Source organism: Glandiceps talaboti, chromosome 13, assembly GCF_964340395.1.
Source record: "Glandiceps talaboti chromosome 13, keGlaTala1.1, whole genome shotgun sequence".
NCBI classification, from domain to species: domain Eukaryota; kingdom Metazoa; phylum Hemichordata; class Enteropneusta; family Spengelidae; genus Glandiceps; species Glandiceps talaboti.
The window spans coordinates 5147571-5172384 of record NC_135561.1 but is presented as its reverse complement, the minus strand read 5'-3'; the positions used below and the strand labels follow the sequence as shown (position 1 = coordinate 5172384).

General features: G+C 37.0%; 1 protein-coding gene across 8 annotated transcripts in view; it reads left to right on the top strand.

Moving 5' to 3' along the window:
• Window positions 1-2236: 2236 nt before the first annotated feature.
• The window catches only part of LOC144444563 (uncharacterized), a 63274-nt gene continuing 40696 nt past the window's right edge, over window positions 2237-24814 (top strand). For 7 of the 8 annotated variants that reach the window (XM_078134030.1, XM_078134029.1, XM_078134033.1 and 4 more), the window contains exons 1-2: window positions 2237-4185; window positions 23813-23827. In XM_078134030.1, the coding sequence (XP_077990156.1) occupies window positions 2251-4185; window positions 23813-23827 (1950 nt within the window). In that variant the 5' untranslated portion in view covers window positions 2237-2250. The remainder of the gene's footprint in view (window positions 4186-23812; window positions 23828-24814) is intronic. The other variant, XM_078134028.1, reaches the window with a different exon arrangement.

The following is a 24814-nucleotide window of genomic DNA, read 5'->3' as shown; positions in this document are numbered from 1 at the left end:
CATACATACATACATACATACATACATACATGCATGCATGCATGCATGCATACATACATACATACATACATACATACATACATACATACATACATACATACATACATACACACACATACATACATACATACATACATACATACATACATACATACATACATACATACATACATACATAGCTATGACGTCATATCGAGACGATTCTACTTTGACGGTGTAGGACAAAGGAAATCAAAAAATCATGTTCAGACAGCTTGTTTGATTAAGAATATTGAAATACATCATAAAATCAATAGTCATGTGAACACAAATAACGTTTGTTTCACCTTTCAAAAATGTCGTCCGTTAAATTGCCATATAATTAGAATTATTACAATAGCAGTTACTATTGACAATATGCAGTCTTTGTCTCATTGCTAGTATCTATTGTGATGACGTATTGGCAGAGACAGATCGATACACGTGCGCGCCAAATGAGCAAATATACTACAATATTACCATATAACACTATGGTACCGCAAACATTCCAAAAGGATTTATTTTTATTCAAATTTTTCATATCACTAATTCTCACAGGAACGGTAATCTCACGTTAAAGAGACACAGGCTGTTTTATACGTATCGGGGCGTAGTTCTTGCTGCATATTAGAAAGGTGATCGTTGTGTTGTAGTCACTGAAGCATACTTAACCACCACCTGCACTGAATTCAAACCGGGTATTAATATATATCCGATACCTGAGCCGATGACGTAATTTATCATACGTATAACCAGAAAATCTCCACTATGCAATCGACTGTTCTAACAATTCTAACAGAAGACAATCGTGATGATATGGAAGGCATGCATTGATATCAATGTTACACTGAAATGTGGTTTTATATAGATATTTTCATATTTAGTGAAATGCTTGTAAATTTAGCTTGTACCACTTTGAGGTATGCACCTTGCCCGATATTCTCTGTGACATGTAAATAATCTAATAATTATTATCACAACATGTATGTCTCATTTTTTAAAAAAAATGTGAATATAGGACTGGAAGAATAAACTGCCAGGTTATCCTTAAATTTACAGGCGCCAGTTTTTTTCGTACGTTTTGTCAGCACAGTGATGAATATAGTATGCATTTTAGGGTTAATTTAAGGTCAAATAGTATCGAACTATATTACAAGCATTTTGCATAGTTATCGCTGCAAAAACAAGAAACAACAATTATTATCATTATTATTTTTTTTGTAGAAAATTGAAAGTAGAACGCGGTAAAAATTCGAATTTATTGACGCTCAACATATTTTCTGTAGAAATGGAAATATTCGGACTGGTTCTGACTCTTACCCCCGAGAGAGAGATATGCCATCAATTTAATACATTACTTAATAGTCACACAAGATTAACTCCTAATGTATTTACCTTTCGTTTGCTAGAAATATCAAGATTTATTGAATGTCGACGTACGGTGTGCCAATAACAAATTCAATCCAATTTGGCATCTGGGGGGTTTCAATCCCTTACGCAAACAGGAAATCAGAATGCATTTATTTGGCATCTTTCACTATTTTACATCAATTTATTCCATCAAGTAATTTTCCTGTCTTGTAAATATGGGAACACTATGATGTAACTATGATGTATAGCAGGGTTACATTGTTCACGTGTGTCTGCTGTGTTTGAGCTTGTAATTCCTATGTTCAAGGGTATGTAATATATTTTAAAAAAAAGAATACATTAGTTTCAATATCCAATACTGTCGTCTGCACAACTCATTAATATTATAATCGTAATTCCATTGACCATTTCATTCAGTGTTCAGTACATATTACACATCTGTCGTCATTTCGAAATCTAATGTTGTATTTGTGGCACTGCTTCCGCCGCTAATTTTCACGAATTAAACCATTCGCACTACACTGCAACAACGCAAATAAAAAAATTAAAATATTCTTAATGACGTAGTCAAACATACTATTCAACTGAACACAAAGAACACATGATAATTGTGAATTCAGGGTCATTTATTTATTATTTATTCATCGGTAGAATTCCCTGGATTAGGCCCCACCTAGTGTCAAATCGTCATTTTTAAATACAGGCCTCTCGTTAATTGTGACTCGCGCTGGAAACTGTATACCCGCTTATCGAAGCTAGACTTGGTGCGAGTTGACCAGCTGGAAATACATCATGTGGTTGCTCGGGTTTCTATATAAGGAAAATTACACTGTACAGTGGAGGATATTTCATTACGTTTGAATGCCGGACGCGGGATGGAAAGTCGTTATAGCCGTTATCTGTCCAACATATGTGGATAGATGTTTACCTGCCATCAATTTGGGTATGAGTGTTAGGAAGACCGACTGTTGTACTTTCCAGCCACAAACCTGGCAGAGTGATAAATGTAGAACGTGTTCTCGCGAAAAGAGCGACCATCCATCGAACCTATCACCATCACCAATGGTAGCGGACTTTACAATGTCGGCCATGGATGACATATTTCATAGCTCCACTCGCGCTGCTTCGTCTTTGGTGTCAACGGCGTCCACACGGTATCAAACGGATGAGTGTATATATTACAGTGATGTGCAAGCATCTACGGTGATGCACTCAGCAGCGTCGCCATTTTTAGACGACAGTAGTCTTAAAATGAGGTCAGAACGACGTATCACTTCAACGACACAAGATGATTTAAGTCTGTCCAAGTCATTGACATCCCATAGCTATTCTAGGAATTCAAAATATGAGAAGGAACTGTCACTTGCTGCAGACGAACGAACACAAGGAGTTCGGGTTCGTCCGAGCGCAGACGAAGTGATAAGTGACCAAAATTTCGAAAGTGTGCAATTTGCAGGAGATTTTTCCATGTACAGTACATACGAGGATTTATCCAGTCTTACTAGCGATACGGAGAAAAGAACGCCCGAGTTATTATCGGAGCGTGAAGCTAATTTTCAATTTAAATGCTCATTGGCCGAATCGGCGAATGTTAATAAGTCGCTAGATTCATTAGTGATTCAGAAAGAGGCTGAGTTAAGTGAGGAATTGTCACAGGAACGTGTTCGTGCTCGAAGTAGAAGCCTTGGTGCTAGAGAAGGATTGCACACTATTGTAAAAGGAAACACCAATGTAGGGACAAATAGCACTGCCTTAAACGGTCTGGGTGTATCACCCGCTGCAGGAACAACATTGTATGAAGTGGGTGACGAAATTAGCATGTCAGGATCCGTGTCATTGGCTGATCAACGTGACCCCATTGTGAAGTCTGCAGAGACGCAAGATCTTATGTCAAAGGGTTCGGGACATCAGAGTGGCAAGATGGATTGTGACAAAGCTGAAATTAGTCAAGGGGACAAAAAACAAGCTTCGAAATGTATCGATAGTAGCTCTAAAACTGCTGAAACGAAACCTGCTGAGCTGAAAGCCGTTAAAGAAGCACCCTCCACAGACCCCGAGAGTTCGCCGGCAGGGTTATCTAGTGAAGCAGAACGTGTAGGCAATGCTGTTGAGTTTATCAACAAAACAGAAGTAGATGAATTGAAATTAATCGTCGATAAACTACAACATCAACTTGATGATATGGAAAAACAGGCTGGTGATCTGGTTGACGAAAACCACAAGTTGAGAGCTTCTCAGCTGCCAGATTCAGTAAAGAGTCAGGAACCGTATAAAGCGATGATAGCTATGCAACAGAAATTAGATGCTACCGAGTCCACCTGTGATACATTAAAGAAATCGAATGAAAATCTCGAAGCTGAGCTTGAGGAGTTAAAAGTGGAAATGGATGAGGTCCGTGACACTTTCAGAGAAGGTGAAATCGAAGAATTTCGGGATATACAAAAACAGCTCGATGCTGCTTCCAAAAACGTGCGCGTGCAACAATATCGTCTGCGAAAAGCTGAGCGAAAAATTGAAGAACTTGAAACAGAAAAGAAATCAATGGATAAAAAACTAACATCCTTGCCACAACGTGGTAGTAAGGCGTCTGCTGAGAATGGTGGTGCTATGAATGACATGCAACAAGAGTTACGTGTTGCCAAAGATGTTTCCGTTCGTCTTCATCTAGAACTCGAAAATCTAGAAGAAAAAAGGGGCAGAATCGAGGAAGAAAATCAAATCCTGAGACGTAAGCTCGTTGATTCGGAAAAACAGAGAAAAGAATTGAAACGTGAAATGGAAAAACTGCGGATAGAGGTAAATAGTGAATGCTTATTGTAATTTAATATATTTTTACATGGCACCTGTGGCCCAACGTGATTATCATATCGGATCTCCTAGGTCCAATACATCACAGATTCTACTTACTGCCCTGGTATATAGCTGTCGTCATTTTTTACGATCAAAACGCCGCAAATATTTATCACTCAACATGATAAAGTACTCCAGAGGTTTGTATTTAACCTAATTCGTACCCCCTGACAATGTGCCCCAAAAGAAATTCCAGCGTGTGGTATAGTATATTTGTGTTAGTAACGCGAGCACAGCTGACAAGAATAATGGATCATCATTTGGTTTGCCTCTGCCCTCTGCCATTTTGTTTGGCAGTTAGTTTGTAAGACCTCGTTGTACTACACCAGTTTAGTATATCCAACGACCTAATTTTGATTACCGCAATGAACCGTATTCGACCACACGTTAAACTATCCTTTGATCATGAAATATAATGGCGGCCTATCCGATCAATACTCGTGGCATTCACTTGGTTGTTGTGTTAGGTGAAATTATAAGGCATCCTTCGTATGAGTAAAACATGTAATGGGTGTGTTTAGTGCATGGCTTGTCAAAGAATTTGGGAACACCCCCATTGTAGAAGAAGCGGTAGTAAACAGCAAAAGGTCATCGCCAGGGGATATTTGTAGTGTTTGTAGAATTGACAAATCAGGCAGTAACAAGGAAAGAATTGATACTTTTGTTTTTCCTAATTAATCAGACACCGTAGTGCACATGGCAAGGGAAGAATAACATGGCAAAGTATAATATAGCGACAGAGGTCAGAAGGCACTCAGCGAGGTAGTCTTCATATTTGTACCGGTCTACTTAAACCACACTTAATCATTTACGCATTGTGAGTTCCCTCAGATCAGCATTGGAACCCTGCACCATATCAGTTCACGCCCCACAACAAAGATTTACATAGTTACTTACTATTGACTCGGACATCTAACATTACGTCACAAAACGTAATACACGCTAAGAACACTCCTGTGAATGGAAGTAAAATTTCGCACACATAAATTTTTATATCACATTTGTTTTCCTCATTTATGAAGCGGTACACAACTGATCCATAAATGTTGTGCATTCGAAACGACTAAACATAAAAAACACAGTGGTGAATCAAAAGGACAAGAATTACAAATCACACAATTTGGAGATTGGTGAATAGAAATTTGTGTTATTTTTCAAGCTCCCCTATCTTACCCATTTTCTTCTTGTGAAGCACTTTAGCGCTGATTTTGTTTTTTGTTATTTTAATGACTTTCTTGCACACCGAACAATTACATCACCATTGAGATTCCCTTGTCCCTAAAGGAAAACAAAGCCTGGGTGTCTGTGTTCTCTGCTCCATTATATTGTTACACAAACCAACATGGGTTAAAATACCCCTTTTATTTTTGTTCCAATTCTATACATACGGTCATAATACCGTGATATCGCGTTGATGAAACACGTGAGTCCGTAAACCTACACCGCAATCCTGTACCAGAAGTGGAAAAAAAAGATAATTTTCATAAAAAGTGGAGGTGTGAAATTTCTGCTATGGTAAATTAATACTCACACTTTGTGGTCACCAAGGATTGTATTCGTCGTCATCGTGTTTGTTTGCACTGTAAAATTAATTTAACCAAGGCTCTTGGTGTATGTACAATCTTTTAACCCCTTCGCTGGATATTTACAATGTATATATTGAAACTCGTTTTTCATGATTTCTTCTGCAAATACAGTCACGCGAACCTTACATCACGTCTGACAGGGGGGGGGGGGATTACGGCAGTCTAGAAAGGTGAGGGATGTGCCAAACAATACAGAATAAGAAATCACAACCCTCTCACAACTTGTGAAATTAAAGTGCTCAATGCGACAGTTATATTTTTGGCTACACAAGTCCTAAAGATAAAAAGAAAGGGAAACTGATTATTTGCCCTCAGAGAGGGACTTCTTTACCTTTATCTTTACCTCTTTACGCGTACTGAAATATCGAATTACAGATCCATTTCTCCCCTGAGTGTATCACATGCTGAGTGTCACTAGTACTAGTAATCATGGCTAAATAAGTACCAGGAATGACTATTTCCGATACATGTTTTATGCAAAGACGTCTCTGATTCTCTCCAAAGTTGATGCGACTTTTGGAAGCATCGTTTTCATTTCATGACTCCTCAGTGGCACATATGTTGAGAAGGTCAGAGAACTTTACCGTGATCTCAGTCATTCGTGGCATGCAGATCCCCATGCCTCCCGGATTAATACACCATGACCACATGAAAAGACAGCACGACACTCCTGTGAGACTAATGCATTCTAACGTCTTCTAGAATTGTTACACTATCGTCACATAATGTATACTCAGCAGTTTTTGCAAGTTGAAGTATTTAGAATGATTATTTTGTGGCACTGAAGAGGCTTCCTCCGTGAAAGGTAAAAATAAATCCCACCGAGTCGTTCAAGGCCAGACTAATGAGACGCACAATAGAAAGTGGTGTTGGCTTACAGTGCTTAGTGGTGTATGAAGAGTTTAACCACAATAGTGGTCTGAGGTTTAACTTCAAAAGTTTTACCTAGAACGTCTTTCAAGTCATTCATGCATTTTTGTGACACAAATGTCTTCTTAAAGCTGCACTAGCTGCAATTGAAACCTTTTAAAAATCTGTTTTGTTAGGTTAATAATTTACTGATACTGATGTATGGAGCAATAAAAACAAACTGATTTTGGGGTCCGCACCCAAAAAATCAGCGTCACCAATGAATCACGATTTCAACTTATTACTATACTACTCATAGATAAAATAGACAACTAATTGTCATGTACAATGTCTAAGTATTAGTATTTTAACAATTTACAGTGAATTTATTGTTGGTTGTCCGATCAAAAAATAATACCTCGGTTACAGTTATTGCAGCTTTATCTTGGTGGACGGTAGAAAGGGAATTTTCATAGGAGATTTTTAATTTGGTTTTAACGATTAAACCATGGTGAATCTATTATTCTTCCCATCTGTTCGTAAAACGACAATAAACTAGAAACGTTTCGAGCGGTCTTCCTTTTACTATAGATCCATGATCATATTTTCAACAAGAATGAGTTTCCGCTTTCCCTGCAAACCTCTACATGAAATGTCTTTAAACGACGTCAAGGTTTTGTTCCAAGTCATGAGAAGGTAAATTACACCATGCACAAGCCAAGTTCAACAAAAGAATATAGAATAAATACTCTGGTCGTTCGACGTCACTGGTTCTGCTGTTTTCGAAATATGAGTCAAAATGCTCAATTGCCAGTACTTTCCCCGATTTAAAAAAATATTACTGGCGATGGTATTATTATATTATTCCTCATGTTTTCCTTCATTCAGCCGGAAATTACTCGTGACCGAAGGGTTGTCACTACGAGTCGCTAGACGAGTAGTCACAAGGGCCCCTTAGGTCACTCATAATTTCCTTGGCTGAACGAAGAAAAAATATCGGGGGGAAAATATCTAATTACAATTCTTAACATGATTTATATCCTTTGTAACATATCTTTAGAATATAAGGCCATTTCTCATAATGTTACAGATGGTATGAGGCAGCACTGGCTGATAACGACTTCGCAAAAATCAGTTCAATATTGGTAATATTACTATGGACGTACTTCACCTTGCTGTTGTAAAACGTTTTCATATCCTCGGGTGAATAACGGTCTTTATCATATCATTATAGTTATGATATGCAGCTCTCATATATGTTTTCAGTAATTTGATATTATTAGGAGACTCACCGAGCATGGCTAATCTCTTTACGGCTATTTGAACAGGGGTGTAATATTCAGTAACCTAACTTGGAGAGGAAGCACTCGATATCACGTTTATTAGGTGAAAATATCAAATATACTGTTCGATATGAAAGTACGCCGAGTTTTGTTTCCTCAATCTTTCCATGCTGGTAGTATGGCTGCCCATCCTGTGGAGTTCATTTGTTGGCATGGTCAAATGCAGGTCAACATAGAGAAAGTTGAACAATTGATATTACAAAATTATATTTCACCTTCGAATGACAGACTAAATAATCGTGGTCGTAATACTTTATAACACCGTCCCATGTGGCTTTGAAAATTACTTGCGATTATAAAATACATCTGTATCCCAACGTATAGGGAACGTGACGATGGGTGCCATGTAGGCGGTGATACTTTCATCCCGCCATAAAATAAAAGCTTGTCAACCTGACTCAATATCATATCACTGCTACGTTTCATCATCTGGCGCAACAAAAGTCTCCACAACATTTGCTACATTTTCTTTGTGTGGACTATCTTTGGGTAATCCACACCCTTAAGAACTAAAATGTAGCAATTGTACTTAAATATTTGTCAAGCCAGACGATAAAATGTAGCAATGTTAGTACGACTTGTGTCAAGCCAGACGATAAAATGTAGCAATGTTAGTACGACTTGTGGCAAGCCAGATGATAAAATGTAGCAATGTTAGTACAACTTTTGTGGAGTCAGAAGATAAAATGTAGCAATGTTAGTACGACTTTTGTGGAGCCAGACGACGGACTGTTTCAAGTTAACCGACTCCTATTATATCACTGGCTTTCAAACAATAGTCGTGAACTTCAACTGCAATCAGTCGGACCACAATTATTGCGATAACTTGTTTAATTGGCCTTCGTTTTATGATCCAAATCATCACCTACGTAGCCATACAAAGTTGTCCTCAGTAATTGGATAATAACTGATAATCATCACCACTGTCAATATTTGGTAAACATTCCATGGTAGTCTTCACGCTATCTACATCGATAACAAAGTTTGTGTATTTGTACAGTGGTCCTTACTGTGCCACCCTCCTAGAGCTCGATAGCAACACATTAACGTTTCATTAGTCTTTATCGGTACAAGTAGATGTGTTGATGTGGGTAATGAAGTAAAGGATGGTTTTGTTTTCGTATGAAACGAATTGAGTGAATACATCTTATCATGCCGATTACATATACACCAACGCTCTATATATCTTTATATACAATGATAGGATTCACTGAATGTTGCTGGCAGGAATACATATGTGATATAGTTAAATTTAAAATCTCGTTATATCATCAATGTAAAACATTAGTACAGTGTAACGACTCTTCCCATGACTATATAGCAAAAAACAAAATGGCGAATATACCAGTGTAACAATGAAAGACATGATGAATCAATATCGCAATACAATAACGTGAAATGGGCAATTTCAAGTCACGCCCGAGTGTTTGTATCACTCAAATTGTATTACATGCATTATTCACATTTATAAATGGTGTGGCCAAACTTTTTTCGTATTACTAAAATATTCTGGATAATATAAGCGATAAAAAATAATGATCGTAATCTCATATATTGAAATGAGTTTGGTCAGAACAGACTCTAAATAAGACCATCACATTCATTGAAGTTGAAAACTCGTTGACGATTCGGGGTTTACCCGTCGTATAGTTTGTTTCCTTACACTGTTGAAACTGGAATAAATAGCTTTGCACGAACAGACTCGTTTAATAAAATCGTGACTCTTCCATCGCAATGCTAGCTTACTGTTACAAATCCTATTCATTGCCGTAAACATATACAAACACGGGCACAGTTATCAGGCTATGGCGAGACTCTGAGGAGCGGCAACTGACAAGACGGAAATCTTCGCAACGTGTTACCGTCAAGCATCTACACGTGATGCATATCAAATACGGTGGTCTTTTTGTGCAACTCCCTAGAGACAACAGATTTGGATGGGAAAAGGATGATATCGAAAAGGAATTAATTGTAATTGTTTTATTTAAACCAGCTGCCGTATTTGGTATTACCGACGGACAAGCTTTTATCAAGTACTCATGTTCTGAATATCAAACTACTCACAATAGAAAAGTTTGTTGTCAAAACACTGATTGTATCCTGTTTGAGTATGGATATGGATTTGTAGAAGTAGTAAGCTGAGGAAATCACTTGATTAGATTGCACACTTCACGTTTTTTTTATAAAGTTATTTTGATTTTAAGTAGATTCAACTATGTAGTCAACATGATTGGCATATTTGAGTCTAAAACACTCGTGTTGATACTTTGAGAATTTACCATGTTATGTTTGTCACCCTGTCACATTGTCATCAGTCAGTCCGCTGTTTCCACTGAACGAGGTGTTACCATGGCAATATAAGTAAATGAAGAAGAACGAAACATTTGTACGTCTTCTTTTGTACCTTCAATCTGAATGTTTTTAATTGGGATTTCAAACTGATGTAACAATACGTCTTATTAGTTCTTTCAAATTCTTGTCGTTTCGTAGAAATTATTAAAATCGTCAAAGAAAGACAGGATATGTAAAATTAAGTTTTGCGTCACTATTTATTTAGTCAGTCGATTCAGCCGCAACATCCATGTTATCATCATTACAATGTGAATATTTGATGTGAAATAGGCCTCCATAAAAGGGTAAGCTATTCAAAGTATCTTCAAATGGCCTCCTCACATTTGAGACTCTTCAAAACACATTACCAACTGCTAAGCATATACGCTAACAATAGTCGCAACACCCCCTACACACAGACACACACAGACACACACAGACACACACACAGACAGACAGACACAGACACAGACACACACACACACACAACACGACCTCAGAAATACTTTATGAAAGACAAATGTCTGTATGCTCCACAGTGAGCATGTTGACTACTAAAAAAAGGTACATTTTAGATTGTTCACACAGGTCGTACAACAATCGTAGTGTAGTGTGTTCATTTTCATTAAACGTAGGAACTCATTCGCACGTTTTTATCTAAAAATATCTGCCGTCGTAGGAGACCTTCAAATGACCCCGATATTTCTGAAAGGACTCGGTCAAGGTCACCATCTCAGTTCTTCTATGTAATGCATTCAATAGCAGTCAATAGCAGTTTATATCAGTGACAGAATTTCAAAGCAATAGCCAATGTGTACATTGTAGTTTATTTAAAACTCGCTGTCATTTGATATATACGCACCATGTATATGAACTGAACTGAACTGATGCCATAATTCACCCATTAATTTCATTTTCCTGTGGTTCCTTCAATAACGACAGATTGGCAGTTTGTCAAAATTAGTGATTTGTGACGAGATTGTAATAAAACATGCCTGACTGAGGTGGAACTATCTTACAGTCTTCTCAGTACCTTCGGGAAAAGCAATCATATGCAAGTCATTGCGTCGATTTAAAATAGCAATTGCCGTGGTTACAATTACAATATAATATAGCACTGTTTGTTTGTCTTTGACGTGAATAGTTTGACATGTTTTCGATATTACATGGTATAAATATAGAATTGTGTCGCTTATTTTTACCAAATACGGCAAGCTTGAATTTGTTAGTTTCCTCAACCTCAGCCCACAGCGTTAGTGGTCTGAGCCTCAACATGGAAAGACGTGGCACTTTTACATTGCATTGGCCTGAATGTGATCGCTGATCGAATCGAAATATTCCCACGTAGAGACCTTTTAATCTTTAATAAGTGTTAACATTTGATGACATAGCGGTCCAAGAGAACACGTCTATGCTATCTGTATTACGGGTCATGTCATTTGTCCCCAGGGTCATTCGTTATCTAGAACATGAAGATCAGCCATAACCCTTGCGAACCACACTAATTTGTTGATGCCGGTTTATCTGCAGACAGATTACAGCGAACAGCTACTTCAACACGAGAACGTCCACATATTTGCTGTTGGTCTACAACAGCTCGGCTTGATGCTTCGATCATTAAGTATTGTGTTTATAACGCCATTAATTCCATCACCACCAGTCACCTCTTTGATGTAGTGTACATGTTTCCGCATGAATATGTGCACCGAATGTGTTCAATAATCGTTAGGTTATTAGTTGAAATTTTATAGGACGGGACCTCGTGGTTAACGGGATCAACTTGGAGTCATTCCAACGACCGAAATAATTAGATATTAAAACAACGTCCAATGAAAAGATTATTATTGACAATAGATTGAATATCCAGTGACTCCCCACTGTCACAACTGATACTGTATATTACCTCCAATGTTTTTACACTAACCAACATACACCATTGTACTAAACCGTTCAAATTATATATATTTCATAATTTCAACTTTAGTTAGCATCAAATTCATTTTCTAAGACATCTTTCATAATTAATACAACCATGCCGTTGTAGTCGTCGTCGTCATCGTCATCGTCATCGTCATCGTCATCATCATCATCATCATCATCATCATCATCATCATCATCATCATCATCTTCATCTTCATCATCATCATCATCATCATCATCATCAGCAGCAGCAGCAGCAGCAGCAGCAGCATCATCATCATCCTTATCATCATCGGCATCATCATGATCATCATCAAATTTGGCATTACCATATTTGTAATGTCATCCATTGTTATCACTATGAATGACGTCATTAATGTCAACGCCAGTTTTAATGTCATCACTATCATCAGCTTTCACCTTATCGCCATTCCTCTATTTCTCTTCTTCCTCTTCTTGTTTTCATCATTTGATTTTTTCTTCCAACTCCCCCAACCCCCGTTTCTTTACCTCGTTTTCCCAGTCTTGCACGTATATTTCGCAACTTTCTTTTAAAATATGCGAGGTACGCCTTACATGATCTCAGAAACTCGGACTTCATTTGCACTGACAAGCTCAGTCAGGTAAAATACACCAATATATGTGTACAGTACTCTAAATTTGAGTCGTGATATCAGCATATAAGGACAATCGATTACGCAAAGCACGGTGCTCGGTAAATTGCACATATTCGAAATTAGAGATCTAATTGCCTCGGGCAAGACAGGCAATTCTTCATGTACGGTAAATAACTCTGATACGAAAATGTCCTTGAAAATCGTGATTGCATGAAGTCTGGCCATTCACGTCTCTTCTCCCTTTTGTTAGTAAGAAAAAAACCTGTACACAGTAGAGGTGTAAACGACGGTGAACACATCTGTACGTAGTGATTAAAGCCAGGGCTTTGACTTCATTGATTGATGTATCGATCGACTATACGAGTGTGATATACTTATTAAAACGCTTCACAGGGTTTCCGTTTAGTCCCTGGATGTAGGTAACTGTTGTAATAACATACGTCTTTCTTTAAATACCAAACAAGGATTACAGGACGTGATATACCTGTGTTAATTCAGGACGTAAGTCGTCGGTATATTACAGTTTGGAATACAAGGAATGACAAAATGGCCACCGTCGATGATATAAAGTGGTATCGCGAACAAAATACTTTCATAGTAATGTGATACTTATTTATGTCAAAGATATGCATTGAATCATGAAAAAAATATAAATATAACTTACATGAATACATCCATATACAAAAATGTATGTATGTATATATATCTATATTTGAGTCGTGATATCTATACATAGATATTATGTATAGACATAGATATGTATTGAGCACTGTTTACCCCAGAGAGAGAGAGAGAGAGAGAGAGAGAGAGGGGGGGGGGGGAGGGAGAGAGGGAGAGAGGGAGAGAGGGAGGGAGAGAGGGAGAGAGAGAATGTCATAAATATTTAAGTTCTATTTCCGTCATACAAGTCACTTACACATACACTACCCTGACCCTAGACCGAAATGTGGTTGTAAACAACATTGATATAACAGCTGTAAGGCAATTGAACAATCGTACTGTTATGTTGTAGGAATATGTGTTGATTTTCTTCGTCACCACATATCACATCTCCAACTCAACTGATGTATAGCGTAGCGTTTGATCTTTAACCTTGGTAGACCATAGACCCTACACGTTTATGGTTAGACAGACCTTTCATACCCTGGGTTATAAGTCAATGATAATCGTCATATTAGATAGTTGCCAAATTTGGTGACATTTTTAGTATCGACCGGACTAGAAGTGGTTTTATGTGGACCTGATTGCCACTGTGCCAAAAGTTGAATTTTACAAAATGCACACACACACTAAAGATGGCTGCCTGAACTGAAGCGTGAATTCGACCTACTGTAATGCTGCGTTCAGTACATGTGATATGCTACATGTATTGTAGCCCAAACAAAATATTAATAATCACTAACGGTTTTAACTGATTGCAATTTATCATCAAACTGTCGATGTTTTAGTTTCTAATAATATTCAAATAATTGATGACGTATGCAATTTCGTTAACTTCTACTGTGTGTCCTTCTCCTCTCGCTATCTGTAAGTGAAAATACATTAATTCTAGTGAAACGTATGCTCAAAATAATTTCATTGTTGTGCATCTGTAAGCCAAAACATATTTCTATTCCACGGATAATGAAATCGAAATATACTGTGTCCTCCATGCTGTTTGCAAATCTTGGCACAAACCAACAAGGTGAAAAGGTCAATAGTTTGAATATTACGTGTGTAGTACGTCAAGTACCACTAATCCATCACCGGTAGCGGTTTATCAGCGGTTCGGATAAACTGAACCTAAATAAACCCTGTTCGTCGATGCGTGAAAACAACAGCTCAGTAACCCGTTAATAAACACGTGGATGCAAACCACCATTACATGCATACCTATTGTTGGTTTCAATAGTCTCAACGGAATCCACGGATTGTTAACCGAGAAGTAGCATTTGGATGCAAAAATGTTCGTCATTTTACAACTTTCAGAGCAAACATAATCACCAAGATTAAATTTAAGCGGTAGTACTTTTCTTTTATCCGAGTGATAATGACACCGAAGTATAATGTTCTCGTGACAGTGCGCGAAGTTTTTCCTTACCCGCTAAAGATAAATCGTGCTGCGACTGCGATACTACAGCACAGTACGTTTCGCTGCAGGATAAAATAATGCGCTGACGGATTGCTGTGTGTTTGGATGCATCCGTGTGGTGGTTCGTATGTTGATATGTAATCGGATTTCATTTGAGAATTCCCAGGAGAATACGAATCATAATCTAAGGTGAAGGAGGTGAGGGGAGGTGATGACACGGAAATACTTGGAGTGAAAGTACAGAGACAGTCTGTTGTATACTATATGATGATACGAATATATACAAAGCAGGTTTACTGACAACGAAGTTAAAACTTCGTACGTGTTCCCTGTCTAAATTATACTATCCACTTCTACAAATGTTATTGCCTGGAAGGCTTGAATAAATATACATAACAAAATTGTAATCATTAGACGACATTAATATTTCATAACTAGAGGCAATACCCCAAGTAGAGAGTGCACACCTGAATCGCCAAATCCATTTTCTCCCTGCAGAGTTTGAAAAATATACATTACAGAAAATGAGGAGTGCGATTACTATATATATTTGTTGTTACAGCTATTTACAATGTCCCTAGGTAACAGTGTATAATTTTCAACTCCGTGCTCCATTATTATTGCAAATTTTAAATGCAATAATGGAACCGACGATAGTATTTTATGTATGTATTATTTTTACAATCGCATGTTATTAGTTTAGGAATTTTAATATATCTGCAATGAAATAGGTTTGTTTAATATCAGATTGCTTTCTTGACAACTATTACAAATCAAATTAAGGCTACACCTATTGAATTATGTCATTTTGTCGGAACGTGTTAAAGAAAGTGTGTAATTTTGACTATACATAAGATGTGAACGCGTAGGTGGAAAATCCATGTACTTAGAAACACGATTCTCGGAGTAGTAGACTGGAGAAGTATCAAGGGACAGAACTAGTTTATACTGCTGAGTTTGAATTGTATAATAGACAGATTTTCATGGAGATGTATTTCCTTTTAATACTTTTAACTTGTCACCTTTCCTTTCGAGAACGCAACAAACTGTGAAAACATTTATATAAATTGAAGCCTTGCATGTCGCATTCGATTCCCATCCAACGGAATTAGTCACTAGTGTGAAGAACGGAGGCGAAAGCTATTGCGCTAACTCGCTGAATTCACAGTGCTCGCTTTAACGACATTTACGAGAAACATTACTGCTAACAGTGGCGGCTCGTCCTTCCACACTGCGAACACAACATGGTACATCGTCGCAAACCACGACCTGTTTTACGGCACCGCAGCTTGTCACAACATCACATGAATACGCCAAGGAAGCACACAATTTTCTCTAAATATCATGCAAAATTCTTCTAGATATATTAAATATCGGACAGTACATGGACATCAATATCATAACCTCAAACAACACGAATGGGCTTAATTATGCATATTTAATATTCATATTCAAGGAAGATAGTCGTTTAATTGTGACCTGAAATATTCATGGGGTCCTAACACTGTCTGGTGTAAATGTATTGGCTTCGAAGATAATAAATCATTCAACTCATACATTATTGAAATCGCTGTTAACAAATTAGAATATATTCAATTTGTTATATTTCCATCTACATCTATTTAGCTCATTTCAAATCAGTCATCATCTGTACTGACAACATAAACCTGTATCGTCTGCATGACAGAGTCTGAGTTATAATTTAGAGTTGGCTATATAAACAAGAATCAGCCCAGTTACCATATGACGACCAAAAAAAAAGCAACTTGAAACCAGGTCTTTGTAGAATGGGTTGAGTTTGATAATGACCACAAGACAAGGAGACACAACTGGCTACAATGCATAGGCTCTTAATAAAATAACAAACGCTTCGACTATACACAGATCGTCTTCATTAGGATTAAGTCTAAAAGCTAGTGACGTTAGCTGGTCGAATCGTGAAAAGCCAATGGTTATTTCATTATTATAGCCTAATTATTGGAAACGTACTGTTGTGTAGGCTTGTATCAATACCAAACTCAACAAAGGGAGGTTCAATACATTGTATCACTACTATTCTAGCTGTTGACGTCTAACATCATCGAATCACGTGATTAGATCCATTTTCTGTTGTCCAACAATTCATCGCCATCAGTTCTAAAGCAATACCATAAGTCATACATTGAAAGTCATTTCAGTAATCGTTTATTCTATCTTACCATTTCTTAATATAATAAATGCGACAGATATTGTTTTAGTAATAGCTTTTATATCACCAGGTTTCAATTACGTGCTTTGTAGATTTATTCATGAAGAGATGACATTGCCTCTTCTTTAATGAGATAACACCTGTGCTCATTATCTGACAAAATGAAAACCATTCTCGCCAAGCAATGCATGTGTTTTGAGGTAGTGTGCATAAGGTAGTGTTGCCGTGAGAAGAAGTCGTTTACGACGATGACGAAAACAGAACCCCAAATACCGCAACCCCCCCCCCCCCCACACACACACACACACGGACATAATATATGGGTATTGCGTTATACAATGCATGGAGCAAGGTTTACACCGTGTGATTGGCAAAATGACAATCTATATCGTTGTTGTAGCTCAACGTCATTTGAAGGGACAGCGTTAATTTTGAAATGAAATTTCAGACCTTATGATTTACAGATGTTGAGATGTCAAATTTGAGGCGGACGTGTTTGTTCAAAAAAATGACAGAAAACAGTTTGATAAATGTTTGATTAATTTCCTCTACTAGTCTTGTTCAGTGGAGGGTCTCTGTCTTGTTCATGACAGCTTCTCACCGTTACGTGAATAAAACGAACTCTTTTTTTCTTTTAGAATGTCAACATAGGTTAACTAGAAAAGACTTTAGCAGCAGCTGTTCGTTGATTCAAATTTCATCAGAGACTCCTAATATATAAATCATACATATTTTTTTATTGAGATAGCAGAGCGCAGTTGATAAAGGTTCATGTTTTATCATTTAGTTATGATATTTAATATTCATGTTTATATACCATGGCGATAGCCGGGAGTCATTTTATCTGTAACTCGAGAATTAAACTTTAGCTTAGTTCCTATGCAGAATGCAATCTGCTACCCCGTCACGTGATTAACATGTGTTATTCATCAATTTTATTTTGAAATGTTGATGATGAAGACATCATCAGGGGACAGAAAAACAGGAGATGTCTATTTTGACCTTATGACCCCTGCCAGGGCATATCTCTTTATTGTCTTTATATGAATGTTAATGACATGACAAAACATGTGATAACATTATATCACACAAAATCTACTCAACATTACAACAAAAACACGTCGTGACAGGTATTTCAGAACTGACCAACGAATACACGGATATTCAGTTCTTGACATACATTGATAAATTATATACTACCATCGATATCAAGGCAACAAACATAGTAATTCGTTAATTAATGCAAAATCAATAGCCAGACAGGCAGAGAGACAGACGAGGCAGATGGCCATGCTCACGCGTTATTTGTCAGAACTCCAACAGTAGGCTCCTGTTAATAATATTACTTTTACACACAGGTTTTAAAGTGATGGATTGTCGAACACTATGAACACACGCCTTTTAAGTGATGTTATTTGATATTTTGTTTTGTTTGTGTGTGTGTTTTGTCGAGGCCACGCCGGGGTCAGCACACGCAGACGGCTATACGGATTTACCATTGTCTGTGTTTCTATTTTAAGACCAATATGGTTGGTAGAAATAGCATTGTTAATGTTTAACGTATTTTAAATTTAGACAGTAAAATGGTCTGTACATATTATCGGATTAATTGTCCCATTCCCCGTTCGTTTTCCCCAAGAATCTTGTAATCTGGACGAGCTATGAACCTCGTGTACATGAACGAAATTTAAGTCGCGAAACTCATCGTATATTTGCCAATTCTTAATTCCTAATGTTGGATATGTTCGATCTGTCCAAGTGCTTCCATATTCATACAGGAGCAGCATACACATATCACCAAAACAAAAACTACCAAATGTAACCAATAGGCGCCATGTTGATCATTCATCGTAACCTTTGACCTTACCAGCAGGCTGTACAAGAACTTGATACGTGACAGAGTGTGATTAGAATCATTCAAACACGCTTCAGTTCCATTCCTGATAAAATTGCGCAACAAGACATGCGCAAAGTATAATGATATTCAAATAAATGTAATACTATACAAGGAAAAGAATTATTTGTGCCTCGGGTATTAGTAGCTAAAGACAAACAAACACAATTTATAGGGGAATCTTGACCATGCAACATTATGTTGTTCTTGTATTAAGTAAGTCATATATACTGATATGTCTTTTATGCATGACATGGGTATTTACAAAGCTCGGTTTATCTCTGATTCCAAAGAAAATATTATGCCGTTTTCTGTCGTCAAATATAAACGCAAATCCCTGCCTAGTGGCTCAATCAGCTATTCTACACTGTCAACATCCTATTAGCTATATGATATAGTGAACTGCGAAATGTTAATGTTCAGTAAGTGAAGCGACGTGGATTTCCTTTCCCCTCCCCCTCCCCCGAAAGGTCACCAAAATTGATCAAATGCAAACATGCTAAACATTTGTGTCTATTGATATTTAAAGGTATATTTTGAAAAAATCTTTATGGATTGGATTTATGGATGTCAAGAAATCTTGCATAGTGAGTCGACCTGCAGGCCTAGATTTGAAAATGTAGGAATGCAGAACCACCACTGTTGGATGTGATACGTTTGACCTCACATCTGTAGGCAATATTTTTGTTGAAATTTTACACAAGAACATCGTAGTGTAAACTTAGATGTAGTTCTGAAATGCCGAGGCTAACAATACTATCCTTAACATTTTCACATTACATATTAGTTTTGCCTGTCAAATTAGTCAAAAACTGGAAAATTAATTCCACTGCCTTAGCAATTCGTTCGCTATGAGTCTCTGCGTTGTCAGGTTTATCATACACACCTCTGTAAAACAGGGATATTTACATTCGCCTTTCATTCATCACGCCATGACAGCCCTAAAACACGGATACTCAGACTAAGTTTTCCCCCGGTGACGTCATCTCTTGGTCGCCTTTGACGGATGTTAATTTATATTTTGTATCAATGGAAACTGTCAACTACTCTGTAAATAACAAAAGACATGAACAGTCTATCGTGATGATAAATGACACAATTGATATCACCATTAACACAGAACCGTGACGTCAGCCGTCATCAAACACTAAAATATTGAAAAATGATGTCATTCCATGCAGTTCCTGTAAAGACGTGAATGAACATACACAGAATCTACCAAGACGCTAATTGGCACTCGAATTCCTCGTCGCATTGTTACAAGTTATTATCGAGTATGTACTTTTTGTACGTGGTTTAGTTGTTGCTAAAGAAGTCGCAGAGTGTCGAATTTCCACGTTTACCGAGTGACCATTTTTAAAAAAAGTTTTAAACTCGGATACAGAATAAATACGCGACTCGAACAACACTGCCTCCCAGATCCTAGAGCCAACTGTGTATCGTGGGTATAATCCATTGCTTTGTGCTTCCGTATATTTTGTTCTACTTGTTTCCTACATCTTGTATCTCTGCAACATCTTGAAAACGATGGGTTGTTTAGTGTATGATTCTAAGCAAATATTTTTACCACGTTCCATCAAACTATCAGCTATCATATAATGTGTCATATTTAAAGTGACTACGCAATACCGTAGTTCGTGTTCTCTCAGTGATTGATCACCCGAGGGACATCTTTGTCATTCGTTCCAGACTTCTTGTCTAATCAGAAGAAGTTTAGAATCGTGCTCTGTTTTTTAAAACCCTGTAATTACACCAAATAATGCTCACCATTCAGGCGAGACGACACGGCCATTGCAGTACTCCAACTCCTTTACTATACCACGGTGACGCCACCATCAGCGCCTCGGTGCTCATTGAGGGATTATTTTATCAAAATGAACTATGAGTCGCTGGTGCATCATAAAATTTTTAAAAAAACATGTATGATGGCATGCATAGGCTCCCTATATTCTATTTAAATTCACTTGCACCATATTAAATTTTGATACATGTTATTTACTCATATATTAAACCGGTTGCATTATGTATTACATTACAAACAAACATACACAAATAAAAAAGAACCAACCATATGAATTTGTCATCCGGGAATATTTTTTCCTTAAAATTTGTGTGTTGAACGTTACAAGTGTGGACATTTATTTGACCGGTTCTGAAATAATGCCATTTTTGGCTGATTTTACGATGTGAGTTAATACATAAGTAAATAAAGCAAGTAAAATATCAATATTAGATAGATACACATATTTTGTCGAAGAGGGACGTATTTTCACATATCACTTACTTACTGCTAATTTTCAAACTCCAGCCTGCATGGAAATCAATTTAAGACCTTGTGTGGGACACACATAATAAATGTACAGTTTCTTATTCCTATGTTTGTGGTTTATCATTCATATTCTCACAACTCTCACTGCTCAAAAATGAAAGAGTAAATTTTCCTCGACCCTCTAATATTTCTCTCAAATCTCTATAACTTCATAGGAGTACAATGAAACACAAACTTGAGATGCTAGAAGTATTTTAATCGCTTGGTTACTCTTGTCTTAACTGACCGATTCCTCATTTCGAAGTTCCATGACGAGAACCATTATTTTTATTAAGTGTGTCGCACCTTGTTTGCTCACACTGACAGCAAGCAGACGACGTGCCACGCGCACTAGAAATTGTCCAAGTAGAATTCTTATGTAAATGTTGAGACATCTTACAACATAGATTAAGGGTGTGAACATCCCAGCTGATTGATTATTTAAGCTGGAATTCGTTATTTTCCAGGGAATGTCAGAGAGTAGCCTGGCCACATGTGGCCTCCATATACATCATCTTCAATAATTGATCCCAGAGTCAGCAAACTTTAAGGCCATGACAAAATGAACTTTCTCCTAAGTCTATACGTTTATCCCAAAGCCTAGATATTTCAATAATGTAATTTTATAACTAGAGTACTGATAAATCACTTCAGATGACAGTTCGCGATATGTATGTGGAAGACTATTGCATAAAGAACCACTAAGTAAGTATAGGTCCTTCGAGGTGATATTTACACAACTAATGTCGCTTGGAGTACACCTTTTAGTTTGACCCATATACTAGTATCCCGAAAGGATGCACCAGTTTAAATTTGAAATCACTATGTATTCGTTATGTATAGCTAGGTCGCTTTCTATTTATAAACGTGCCAAGTATACGTCAGAAGGCATATTTTACATTTACCAGCGATTTATGCGTTTCTGGGCACGTGGAACGTTCTCGAAATAGTTGGACAGTTGTCTACAGAACAATTCATTTCGTGGTCTCCTGCAACCTCATAACAAATAGGGATTTTAAAAAAAAATCCGCGCCAGATCTTTTCAGTTTTCAGACATTTTTTCTGCCGAACATAATGGTGGAATTATTAACACAACATTGGAATTCCCTTATATATCCAGAATTGGAATTCCCTAATGGATCCAGATAAACTATGAATGACATCATACACTAATTATGTCACCAGGTCATAAACAAATAAACAAACAAACAAACAAACACACACACACACACACACACACACACACACACACAAACAAACAAACAAACAATCAATCATACACACACGTGTGTTAATCGTGGTAGATTTATATTATCGACACACTTCTATATTTGAATATTTATTCATTTATCCATTTATCTATCCTTCTATCAACGTTTCCTTCGCTGTTTAATACAAGTTTCTTATCCTGGACGGTCGCCAAAATCTCATCATGCGTTACATGTACATTCTTCATCAAAATTAAACGTGTAGCTGATTCTCAATGAATATCGATTTTGCTGTGGTTATCACATTTCAGACGACGTCTTGATTTTTAATCAAATTATTCTGTCGTCTGCCTTGACACGTCTCAGTTATAGCGCTGTGTATTTAGGATTTTACGTTTTCTAATCACTACATCCCATACTAATTTACTTGAATTTCGAATTCTGTGGTGTATAGTCCTAGCGTAACAGTCGTAAGATTGTAATATAATATGGCAAACGGAAATGTTCTTTAACGTTTCTCGCAAACTTTGACATTTATTTGGGTATGTCTCTGTTTTCGGAAGTTGGGCCAGAATGGGTCGAAATACCAAAATATTTAGAGTAGTATAGTATCATTTTTGGTCAACAAACCTGACCCTGGAAGACTCATCCCGTTATAGCTGGCATTTAGGCGTCTACAAAAACTAAACAAATACTAAATATGCGTACCCTGCCTGCCATGACTACGTTGTGTGTGTGTGTGTGTGTGTGTGTGTGTATGTATGTATGTATGTATGTATGTATGTATGTATGTATGTATGTATGTGTATGTTTTCATCCATCCACAGACGTTATATGTATGTTTACAAACGTATATATTGTGTCTGCAATTGTAATCACAGTCCATTCCCGTTCTCATTCCCTTTTAAATTCCAATTTCCCATTCCTTTTCCTATCCCTATACAAGTTTTCAATTCCTTTGTATTCGTTTTGAATGTTCACGAATTAGTTGGATTTAGTCAGGTCTGGAACGTCACATTGTCAAAATACAAAACTGTTAACATTGAAAATTACCCCGTCAGTATTGCAATTACCTCTTAGTCAAATATGGCGAGTGTGTGTGTGTGTGTGTGTGTGTGTGTGTGTGTGTGTGTGTGTGTGTGTGTGTGTGTCCCTGAGTGTTTTATGGCCAATGTATGTTTGTCGCTTTCATGTGTATGTTCATCTATAATTATACCCCTGTTGACAATACATATCACTTTGTTTTCATTCCATGCAGCTACGTAGGAAGGAAGTAAGTATATGTGAATTCCAACCGGTAATCTTAAATATGGGTGATCTATCTCTTGGGCTGAAATAACCTTCCTACTTTTGTGATTATAATCGTAGTCTTGTAAAATTCTTTAATGTTGTTGTTGTTGTTGTTGTTGTTGTTGTTGTTGTTGTTGTTGTTGTTGTTGAGTTTACAGTGATGGTGGGTGGTGGAATTGGTAGAGATGGTTTCGTTCTAGTTGAACTTTTTCTCATTATTTTTCCTGTCAAATAATTAACAAAGTCACATTCATAAGTTATAATAACTTTTCTATCACACCAATAACTTCACACATTTTTATCACCGTTTCGTTATCGATATTTTAAGTTATTACATTTACTGTTCTATTTTGAAAGTCCGTCCTGATCGCACTAAGTTCTTTCTTAGTTACCTCGAAAAACAACAACCATTTCTGAGTTTTATTATAAGTTTATTTATTTGTAGACGTAATATTTTGGTCTTGTTAAGTTTCGTCTAATGATATTGGATATATTAGATTTATACTATGTGGATCTTTAGTTTATTAGAAAGCTTATAAAAAAGATATTGTATCAGTAAATAATATATACATGTGAAGAGTCGTGCCAAAACTTGTAGAATACGTGTAAAGATTATATATGATGCCTTTGAAAAGCTTCCATCCTTTCAGTGTGATCAGTGGTTGTGATACGTATTATCCACTAATGCGAAATTACTGTGCAACAACACTCACGCTTGTGGTTTGTGATTATCAAGACGTTAAACATAGAACACAACACGGTGGATTTGGACAATTAAATAATCAAGTACCGTTCTTTCAGCACGCTTGTTGTGTTAACGTGATATTTGCAGCCATTGTTCGCTATCTAGTAGTAGGTGTAACAGATAAGTGTTGTATGTGACGGGGATACTCAATCACCGCAATCAATTCTGACAACTCAATAGTAATAGTGAATGTTATACTAACGTAATATCAGCTACTTAACAAAT